Below are 11,794 nucleotides of genomic sequence, written 5' to 3' on the forward strand. Positions count from 1 at the left end.
AAATGAATAAAGAAACTAAAGAACACTTTTCATTTCATGTGAATACTTCCCCTGAAGGCCATTTCCAATACTGCTCACAGACAAAAATCCTTTCTATACTGGGTCATCTTTGCAGGAAAAAAGTACTAAGTGTACAGATAATCAGATTCAGTAATGCTTTGATCTAAACATATCCTATTTCTATAACACTATACACTTACAAAATGCTAAAGAACACAATCCCTGTCCCCAAAGACATTATTCTAAATAAGCACTTCATAACACTCCTGTAAGACTATTTACAGAAACCGAAAGTACAAGCTACATAAACTAGTCAGTATGTATAGTGGCTTACACTGTTATTTTCAACATCATGAAGCTCAAGCTACTTTGAGATGCTGGACACATACAACTACAGCTAACAGCAACAAGTCACATACAAGTAAGCGATAATTGTACTCTGAGCACAGTTCACCCAACACTGCCGTATGTCTTAATGAAAATTTCACAAGACAGACATAATTAAAACAGTATTTTGAAAAAACAGCACTTGTACTACTATGGTTTTTAGACACTGTGTAAATGCATCACTTAATATTCCTGGCAGACCCCAGATTGCTGAACCCATCCACATTTAGCAATGGAACCCTTCTAGCCCTATCTGCTCTAGGAATGCTAGTAGAGGGAAGGAGAAATAACTAAAAGTCAACCCAAATTATTTTAGTGCCCAATTTCACAAGAACACCACATGTCTCTGGATCAAAAAATAAGCGGGAGAGGCTATTACACCAATAAATTCCTTTGTCTGGCTGAATCCTACCCAGGGGTCACTCTAGGCATATGTTTTACTGTATATTGTTAAGTTCCCTAATTCCCCCCCCCCCCCATACTGTTCAGAGGACTGTTCCCTCTCTATCCCTGCACAATTTCCCCCCTTAACACAAACACACTCCCATTTTGCCAAGTAGGTTTACATGTATGAACTGGTGAGAACTGACACATTACCTCTATATTCCTAAATAAGGAACTCCTTTTTACAAGAATTTTAAAAATCAATATTTAGGAACAACAATTAGGACATTACAGTTCACCTCAAGTGCAGTATGTTAACCTATGTGAATATGCAGAGCTCAAACCTCAAAAACTACAGTATTTAGTCCGATAGAATAAACATTTTTATTGAGTCTGAGGTCTGCTGCATTTTTAAGACACTAATCAAAAGTTCAGAGCTTAGACAAACAGATTTGCTTATTGCTTATCTAAAGGGAAATTTCCTTTTAGCTGTGCTATCTTTTTTCAGCAGAAACATAATTTTTATACTTGAAAGCAACATTTCTTATGGCACATTTTTTCTAAGCCTGTCAGTGTTCCCATTAAAGTAACCTACTTTCCAGAATTTAACATGAAATTCACATAAAATAAATATTAAAACAAATTTTAAATATAAATATTTAAACAATCTTACAGATGTATTTCAAACTGGTTGTAAATTAGACCAAATTATTCTGGGCATGCACTGTTGGAGGAAAGGATGGGTTAGACTACCAAATAATAAGAGTATTTCAGTATATTTAATCATGCATAATACCAGCAGAGATTATTATGAAGGCGCTAGGCTACATTTTGTTTGTAGTCATGTGTGTAAATCTGAAGTTAGTTAACAGAGTTCCGCAGCATAACAGAAGAATCTGGCCCACTGACTCCAATGGAGCTTGATGAAATACTCCACGACTTCCAAGAGGCCAGTGTTCTGATCAGAAAAGAACCTAATCACACCACTCTTAAAAAGCAGGCACAGTAGAATTCGAAATGGAGATCAGTCAGATAGACTTAAAGGATTTGACTCATGTGTCTTGAGCTTTTTCCTTGCAACATCTTACACAGAACAGAAGTGGGCATTTCCCTCTAATGACTGGGGATACTTCCTGTCCTTTCATACTCTATGGCTACAAATATGCTGGTTGTTCAACAATGCTTCTGTGTCTACAGATTTGAATAAGCTTCATTTTAACTCCTCATAGCTGAAAAAGGGCTGATATTTTCACAACTCTACAGGCAGTCAGATACCAGAGTGATAGACACCATATAAGAACCTAAAAGGATAGTTTGGAAATCAGCTAAATAAAAATATGCTCTTGTACATACATAGAATGTTTCATCTGTGCTTTCAGTTATACTATTTAAAACAGGCATACCACTCTCTGTAACTTCTTGTCTTTCCTCAAATGTATTAGGCAGCAAACCAAAACCATAACAGAGATTTAGGTTAAAATGTGTAGCATTTGAGGGGAAAAGGTAGGGGATTTAAATCAAAAGCAAAACAAAGTAATCCTCTCCAAAACTAACAAGTTCCCCACACCAAGCGATTCTTAAAATATTGTTTAAATAATGATGACTAAAATTCATCCCTAAAAATTCATCCCTGGACAATATGCTTCTTTTTTCTAGAACTACAGACTACAAATATCACACTTGAAACCCCTGTATATAAAATCCTCCTGCTACATCTCCGGTTGGCAAATCTCTTTACTTCATTTAAGAAAAAGCAAATCACCTATCCATTTCCACAATCCCTTAATCTCTGTCCTGTGCTAATGGTCTGCAGACAAAATTCTGGAAGAGGACTAACAACCAAAAGTCAAATAATACATAGCTTTAAGTCAAATACAAACATTCAAATAAGCCACCTTCAAATTAAGATGCTTTGCTTTGTATTTTTTTTTTCTGGCTGGTAGCAAGTTAATACCGAAACTTTTTAAAAATGCACAGCAGAAGCATGTTTGTGTTTAGGAATGGACTGATGAGACAATTCAATCATCTCAGGTTACAGAGCTTTCTTCTAAAAATGAATGTTTAGACAAAGAGATTGAAAAATCTATGTGTCCGCTTGCCACTACACAAACACACACACACAGCCTGACACTGTTAAGTTCTAAGTATCTTCAACACCAACTGAATTCAGATGCATTCAGCACCTTATAGCATTGGGTTCTTACGTTTTCAAAGATACATGTGGTTTACATTTCAAAGGTTGGCAAATGCAGTTCTGTCTCCCTTAGCCTGTGCACAGATAGCTCCAGTGACTCTGTTGCTGCTAGAAGCCTTGCTGAGTAACAGCAGGTAGTTAATAAGACCAGGGTCATTTTCACTGAAGCCCAAAGGGTTCTGAATAGCAGCAGAGAAGCTCAAGATTCATGTAAATTTCAGGCTACTGCTTGGGAAAATTGAACCAGATGTGAAATTCAACATAAGACCTGCTAGACAAGGCAGGAGAAGTAGGCCCTGTATTCCTCACAAAAGAAAACCATGCATAAATACAGATCAGTAAAGAGTAGAGTGGAAGAGATTTTTTTCCTCACTTCCTTGCAGCAGCTAGGATCCTAAAGCAGTATCTTCCTCTTCCTCATTAATAGAAGTTCTTGGTTTCTTATGGAGGTATTACCCCACAGCTTGGTCCATGCTGGTACCTCCCCAACCTTGCCTTTTGTGCCAACCTCTCACTATTAGGCTTATTCTAAGGCTAGTATGTGTCTGATAAATTCCTGAGCCCTAATTAGATACACTTCTGTTCCTTAGTTTATTCTGTCAGCAATTCCTTGACAGCCACTCTCCATGCTGCTTTACTCCACTTAGAAAAGATGGGATCTTCAGAGCTAATTCCAATGCTGGTCTGTGAAACAGCCAGCCAGGGTGTCAGCTAGAAACTCAGCCAGCAATCCAGCAGTTACAGACCATGGACATAAAATTCATGACATCTAGGGCCTCTGAATCAGAGTCTGTTCTCAGAGAAGTCAAACACTGTTTCATGAATATCGTGCACACAGACCAGATTGGGTGACTAGGAGGCACCTAAAAAGGAACTATCAAAAATGTCTGATCTACACTTTAAGAAAGCTCACCAGATTGTCAAAATCCACACTCTCCAAATATGATTCATAAGAATAGGTGGCCTGGTGCCTGTTTATCTCCCAAAATTCATGTTTCAGAAACACACAGACTTGCCATGAGAACCCACAAAAATATGAAGTTTTTTTTAAACACATGCAAGTTATCAACTTTTTAACTTTTGCTTCAGAGTGCAAATTGTAGATAAGAACAATGGCAAAAACCTTAAATTTTCTTACCAGAGACCATTAAATTTCTATATAATAAAGACAGATTCTTCAGAAGAAGCTTGGACAATAACAGCTTTAAGATAGATGGTGTTTTTGTTTTGTTTTACATGGAGAAAGAACAGTCAATTTCACAGTTTTAAAGTCCTGATAAGCCACCTGTTAATGGCTTTATTGCGGAGCGAGGGATTTGTGATGGCCATTTTAGCATCTCTATTCAGAAAGATAAGTGCCTATCTGGGTCCAGAAAATGGTACCAGTTTGTCCCTATCTTTGCTCTGCCAACAGCTGTCTGGCTTACACTTCTATGTTAAATATTCTGTTTCTTTCCTGCAATATAGTGCAGTTCAGCATCTTTAGTCTTCCAAGATAAGAAGCCGCTGCCTTCGTTTGCTCTCTTACTAGTTTCCTTCCCATTTTTCTCCATAGAATACCACTACGCAATCATTTTTGATTTTCACTTTAACTTCTGCTCCATTCCTGCTAACAATGTCAAGAACATTTACTCTGGACTACTAGAAACAAGGTGGGTGAGGTAATATATCTTTTACTCAACCTCACCCACCTTCTCTAATATCCGAGACCAATACGGCTACAACATCATTGCATGCTCTGTGTTCTAACACCCAGCATTTCAAAGACTATATGCAGCTTTGATCAGAGATAATTTTCTAGTGTTCTGTCTAGTCTAGTTTAAGATGGGCCAAACCAACAGCATCACCTCTTCCTCTGGAGCTCCACTCCATGTCCATCTCATTGTCATGAACTTGGGGGGGAGGAGGGAGGAAGCACCCACTTCCATCTGAAAAATCCCTTTTTTAATTGCATCCCTCTTGAATAAATACTGTCCTCCCCCTCCTCCCCGCCTCCTTGGTGTTTACACCCTTCAGATACGTGTGGACAGTCCTTTCCTCCAATCTGTGTTCCCATTTCAAAAATAGGAAAGCTGAGTGAACAAGCTCCAGAAACCATAACACCAGCTAGGATTGTTTTTGCAGGACCAGTCATGAGCAGCCGAAAGAGCGACACAACGAAGTACAACAACACCACCACAAGTGTACGCTTGCATTACACACATCTGGCAGTAAATGATTTCCACAGGGCTGTCTGTCCGTCTGTCTGCGCGAACTTCTGGAGTCTCTTCGCATCGAGGCAGCCTGCTGCCAGTGTCACCCTTCCGAAGCGAGCGGGGAGAAAAGAGTCTGGCGGTAAAACCGAAGGCATCGCCCCTAATGCAGTCCACGTCAGGAGGCGCCTGGTCCCGGTTACCGAGGAGAGCCAGGACTAGCACACTCGCTGCCCGCGGCCCGGCGAGAACGGCGCGTCTGCCCCCCACTACACCGAGCACCCAGGGACTCGCCTCACGCCGCTCACCGGCCACGGCCCCGGCCCCGCCAACGCGCACGTACCGCCACCGGGCGCGGCCGGCCCGGCCCAGAGCAGGGCGTGATTCCGCGGGCGGCGCAACAAGCCGCCGCCGCCGCGATGAGCTGGGAGCTGCTCCGCACCCACCGCCAGCCCAGCCGCGAGGCGACGTTACCCCCCGCCGGCCGAGCGTGCCCAGGTCCCGCTGGGGGCGGGGCGGGGCGGGGCGGGAAGGGAGGCAGCCCGCCCCCGCAGGGCCCCCCGGGCGGGCGGGGAGTGAGGGCCCGCGGGGTGGGAGGGGACAAGGAGAAGCGGCGCCCGCCAACGGCACTGACCTGACTCGGGCCCCGTCCGGCTCCGCCGCCGCCGCCGCTACCGCCCGCGCCCGGCCGCGCTCCCCATCCAGGCGCCTCCCCCGCCTCCCCTTCGGCCCGGCCCCCAGCTCTCCGACGGACAAAGGCGCTGGCCAATCGCCGTCCCCACCGACCCCGCCCGCCAGCCAATCAGCGAGAGAAAGGGCGGGGCGGAGCGGCCAGCCGGCCGCCGGGGGCGCCGCCAGCCAATCAGGGCGGGGCGCGGGGCTGAAAATCCCTTTTGTTCGCGGCCGGGGAGGGCCGGGAGCGCGGCTGTGATTGACACGTCACTTCCGGGGGGCGGAGTCGGGGACGGGTGTGAAGGTAGCGTGCCTGCTTGCCGCGGGGGTGGGGCCGGACGCTGGCCCCGGAGCCGCCCCGCCTCGCCCCAGGGCCGGGGTGCGGCGGGAACGGCGACGAGCTGGCAGCGCCCCTCCCCCTGCCGCAGGGAACGGGGGGAGCCCTGGGATCATCCGCCCCTCCCCCACCCCCCCGCCACCGGCCGGGGCAGGGAACGGGGCGGGCAGCTCCTCACGGCCCCCGGCCCAGGCGGCAGTGGGGGGAGGGGCGCTTGGCCCTGCCCCCGGCTCAGGCTAGGGCAGAGCCCCCCCCATCCCGGTACTGCTCTCCCCGCACCGTGTGTAATGCCAGCAGCGCCCCCCCCTCCCCCCGCGGCTGCCAGGCCAATGAAGGCCGGGAGAGCCGGCCTGTGTCGGGGGGGGGGCACGTACCTTCGCCAGGGACCAGTAATGCACTTGACTCCTGGGGCCTTCCCGCCGGCCCATGGCTCCCACAGGATGGGGCTGTCTGTCTGTCTGTCCCGGCAACGGGCCTGTGTGGACACAAAACTAGAGTCAGCCTCCCCAAGGTTTTGCCGCTTGTGCCATGGCCCTAACCCGTCACCCCAGTTTGCATTCGGAGCCCCCCTTTGGCATGTAAGCTTTTTAGAACCAGTCGCAGCCTGGCTTCGTGCAGGGTGCCCCATGGCAAAATCGGGGCTCGGTCACTGGTGGGTCTCAGCTGTACTGAGTGAATCCATTTAGTCATAGCTGTATATTGGTAACAATACCATTTTCGGAAGCTGTTATGGTCCATCACTAACGCGGGCTCCACCGTTGTCCCCCACTGAGCTGTTCTATACCATCCCTCCATCTCCTTGTGGGTGTCCTGCTAGGATGATCCTCTATCATTCCTTCTATAAGAACTTTCTCCCCTTTATTTCCAGCTCTACACCTATTATGACCAAAGTATATAAGTTTGCAGCTGTTAGCTTCTGACAGCTGGGTCTGCTTCCCTCAAATAATTCTAATGTAGGCATTTCTTTTTTTTTTTCCATCCAGGAGATGAGTCGGTGCCAGCACCACATTTCAAAAGCTTCAGTTTTCTTCTTAGCAGCAGTCATTAATTTACCACAATTCTCACATCCCTCAATCATTATGGAAAAAATTATGCTTTTCACCTGTCATACCTGCGTACATTTTGAAAGGTCAAATTTTTTTCCCACACTTTCTTGAGGCCATACTTGAGCAAGCCAGCCCTAGTCATCTTCTGATTTCTTTGGAGTAGGCTCCTTGCTTTGAGATATATATCAAACCAGGGAGGCTTATATATAATGCTGCTACAGCTTGTCTATTAATCATGGTGTCGTCTTGGTACGACCATAATACAAATATAAGATGACTGAATTGTTACTGTGTAGCCCACCATGGACTGATCTTCGAACACCTTGGTTCAAATCATACCTCTTCCATGGGTTCACTTTGTGATGCTGGGCAAGTCAAAATTTCTATGCCTCAGTTTTCTCATCAGTAAAATAATAATAATGATGCTACTTCATGCTCATATAGTGCTTTTAATAGAGTAATAATACCTACTGCAGAGTGTGGTGTAAGGCTTAATTAATATTTGAAAAGTGCTTTGAGATCCTAAATAAGACACCAGGAAAAATTAAAAGAAATAATTCAAGTCCCAAGCCTTTTAATCTTTAAAGCATTTCACAAATCTTTTAATTAAATGTTATTTATTAATGCAATGTATTGTTATTACCGGAAAGATAAAATGTTCCTTTGCTGCTTAAACAGATAATGTAACTATTTCTGAAATGAAGAAAATTAATGACAGTGACAACACAAAAATTGCCTTCATTCTAAGCAGCATCTTTCCTGTTTTTTTTTTAAACATTTGATATGCAAATACTACCTCACTAAGAAGAAAGCAATGCAAAGCGGGTGTTGGCTGCAGAATAAAAATCTGTATTTTTGATAAATCCTAGTTCTAATACAAAGACCACCTGACAAATTGAAAGCTAAATGAGATGAGAATTTAGTAAGATCTATCACCTCGGATCCTGGAGCAAACCACTCATTGGAGTTTCTTTTTTTCTATCAAATTAATTGATTCCCAGGAGAAAGAGCTCACATGGAGTTTGTTGTTGTTGTTCTTTTAGAAGTACTCCAGAATGGTTTTAGCATTTGATAAGAAACTTGTTCTGATGAAATCACACACTCCATGAGCTGCTTTGTAGCTGGGGCTGGTTTTCTAGTTGTGTTTATTAATATTATTTACCCTTTGGGCACTGTACAAGACACAAAGATCATCCCTATCCCAGAGCTCAAAATTAGAACAAGAGAGACAAAGCTTTTGGTTAAAACAAAGCAATTTCTAAATCCTACTAAGCAGCAATTCCTTTGCAGTGAACAAATGAAGTAAATCAGTGACTGATCCTTCTTGTGATTAACCCATTAGGTAAACAACTTTCTTAAACACCTGTATTCTTATTTATATTACAGTAGTGCTTAAACTCCAGATGCGATCAGGGCACTATTATGCTAGGTGCTGTACATTGATAGAATAAAACAGAGTCCCTGCCCTGCCTTACAGCCTGTGGGAGAAAGGAACATTATCTCCATTTTACAGATGCGGAGCTGAGGCATAGAGAAATGAATTTTCTTGGCCAAGGTTGACAAGCTGGGAATTTCCTGGGTCCCAAGTCCAGCACTTTAATCACAGACCATTCTTTTTCTCAGCATGAACTTCCTTCACACAATTAATCTCAAGCTTGATGCAGAAGGCCCACCTGTAGAGGTGAGATGGGAGGTCAGTTTCTGCTGCCCATTTAGTCATTGGCGCTTTTGCTCAGACTCCCAGCAAAGATCCAGTTATCACTAATCATGTCATCCTGTGATGGGGTATCTGAAAAGGACGACTCTGTAGTTTTACAAAGAAGCTGACATAAAAGCCCAGGATTAAGTTTGTCTCATTTTCTTTGGTCACATCAAATCATACTTATATAGTATTTAATTATATCGGTGCACTGAGATTTTATTTGGAAAGGGGTGTTATTGGATATACTGTTGTATCTTGATAGGTTAGTTTTTAAATTCTCATGATTCTGAATGCCTTCCATTTGGAGATCTCAATATCCTTTACAAACACTAATTAAGCCACACACCACCTCTGAATGAAGAAGGTATTGCTGTCCCCCTTTTGCAGGTGGATAATAGGAGACAAAGCATGTTTGAATTTTCATGCCCCTGATCACATGAAGAACAACCCCGGAGTACAGCAGGATTGCCATTTTAACACATCCACCCTGTTGTCTCCCTAGCGAGAGTGGTGATCTCCTTGATTTATTAGTTGATTGTTTAACTGTTTTTTATCTGAGGAATGGAGTACTGTATATTCCCACACAGTAATCTGAATTAGAACCAAACATTTCTGTAGAGAGTGCCACATGGTCTCTGATCTCCCCAGTAAGATGTGTTGAAGAACTGGTAATTCACTAGACACTGGAAGCCAAAGAATAAATCTTAATGGCCATCCTTACTGTTACCACTGACTACATTAGAACATGGGGAGTGTGGGTGCCTATGAACGTAAATTCTGTTGTGGCATTTCCTAAGAAACAGTAGCAGCATCTTAAAATAGAAGATACAAAGTACAGGGAAGGGTAGTGAAAACGACAGCTCAGAATGACAATAAAACCATCAGTCTTCAGTGATAAAAGTGACAGAGAAGTGCTCAATTGTACAATGACAGGGTTAGCAGTAACATATATCCTCAGCCATTCTAGACTCCTCTCTTATAACTCATGAAGTACAATGTGTTTATTTCTGAACAGAGTTGTTAATGCACAAGTGTTGCAGAATACTGCTCAGGATCTACTGTCCCGTAAAAGGTATCAGTAACACTTCACACTTCTATAGTGCCTTCCAGCCAGTGATCTCAGAGCTCTTCAGAACCACATATTGACTAAGCCTCCTGACCTCTCCTAGGAAGTAGTATTCCTACTATTTAGAGCTGAGTGAATAATTGATTTTTTTGGTTCAGTGACCTGCATTCACAGATAGTTTCAGTTGACCTGCAACTGCATTTTTTGGCAAATAAATGATTTGTTGAAAAACATTTCATCCAGTTCTTAGATTATTGTAATGGTTAGGCAGCTGATGCACTAAGATCACTGCTACATTTACAGTAGCTGAGAATCTGGCCTCAAGTTTCCTGCCTCACAGTTCTGTCTTGAATCACTAAACCACACGACCTTCCACATCGGCTGTGCCCGTGATAGAGTAGGTGGAAGGGTGCTAGAGTTGGAAATAAAGACTGAGTCCATTGGGAACGCGGAGTGAGTGCCAACTTCCTATCACAAGATGGTTAGAAGAAGGAACAGGCACGGGAGAACAGGTGGGTTATGAGGGAGGATTTGCAGAGGAGAAATCAATGAGGTGCAAGCAGAATGTGGTAGTGGGGGGAGGGTAGTCTGCCATTCCCTGCAGAGAGACAAAAAGGGGAAAGAGGAAGAAACTCGGTGTTGGAGCAGCATAAATTCAGGAAGTTAGAGCTAGAAAGGACTGACTGTCGGACCACCACTTCCTGTAAGTGCAGGACAGAGCCTGACAAAGGAGAGGTCATCTGTTAGTGACGCTACATCTCAGCTGAAAAACCTAGCACCAGCAAGAAGGATGGCTGGAGAATAGAGCAGGTCTCTCTTTAAATGGTTAATGTTAGCCCAGCACGCTGAGTGTGAATTACTGAGGTTAACTCAAAGCCAATGCGGAGGTCCCCAAGGTGAGCATCTCCAGGTGGCGTTAAGGAATTAGTGGCCTTAAAGAGAGACGCTTTTCCAAGGCTTTTAGAAAATGAAGCCAACATCCCTAGAAGGGAACGTGGCTAGAAGTGGGTGCCTGTTTCAAAACTCATTGTGAAGCTAATTTTGGTTAATTGATGGGCCAGCTTCTAAGTTTGGTAATGACTTGCTGTTTGTATTTCATCAATTTACAAAACGATGAGTGACTTCTGAGGCCGTGGCCCTGTTTGTGTGAATGCAGCTCCATCCCGTGTCAGAAAGCTTGTATTGCACCCTATTCACGCTACCATCCATGCATACAGAAACATCCCTGCTAACAATGCAGTGTGGGGAAGCTTCCACTGTTATGCCCAGATGTCTCTGAAAGACAGGTGGGTAAACAGAGACATTGATTTTCCTGGGCTGTCAATCCAACAGCTTTCACCAGAAAGTCACTAGCAAAAAGAAAACTAAAACTTTAAAAGGAGGGAGGATAAACAGATTTTTCCAATAAGTTACAAGCCACTAGAGGGCATGAGATAAGCAGGGAGTGTCCTGTACATGTCCATGCTTTTTAATCCTACAGGTTTATACTTATTTAATTGGTGTAGCTGTGTGATCCTGATTGCTATATCACCTGTTCTAGCCAACTCCACATCAGAAGGAAAGTGAACCTTTGGACTATAACCTGGGTTTGATACGATGTGGTTTATTGAGCAATGTCCTGCCACACTGTCATCTTTCATATTAGATCATTTTTCCCGGACCAGGTTATAACCTCCATAAAATGGTTTGTTATGATGGTGATGGGTGGCAGTGTGAAGAGTACTTGCTGCATGGCTAGCATCCATCCATCCACCCTTGTTACAGAGTTCAAGGGCACTAGTCAGCTTCAAATAAAACAGAAGCCAAGTTCCCGC

General features: G+C 44.1%; 1 protein-coding gene across 4 annotated transcripts in view; it reads right to left on the reverse strand.

Moving 5' to 3' along the window:
- The window catches only part of CTTNBP2NL (CTTNBP2 N-terminal like), a 33,706-nt gene extending 27,087 nt beyond the window's left edge, over positions 1-6,619 (reverse strand). The window contains exon 1 of one of the 4 annotated variants that reach the window (XM_067558802.1): positions 6,541-6,619. In XM_067558802.1, coding sequence (XP_067414903.1) covers positions 6,541-6,594 — 54 coding nt within the window. In that variant the 5' untranslated portion in view covers positions 6,595-6,619. Of the gene's footprint in view, positions 1-5,167; positions 5,385-5,500; positions 5,587-5,791; positions 5,859-6,540 lie in introns of those variants that run through there. The other 3 variants (XM_067558803.1, XM_067558805.1, XM_067558801.1) reach the window with 3 other exon arrangements.
- Positions 6,620-11,794: the final 5,175 nt, after the last annotated feature.

This window comes from Emydura macquarii, unplaced genomic scaffold (genome assembly GCF_026122565.2).
Source record: "Emydura macquarii macquarii isolate MOO-44397 ecotype Brisbane River unplaced genomic scaffold, CSIRO-AGI_Emac_v2 contig_2184, whole genome shotgun sequence".
Classification (NCBI taxonomy): Eukaryota; Metazoa; Chordata; order Testudines; family Chelidae; genus Emydura; species Emydura macquarii.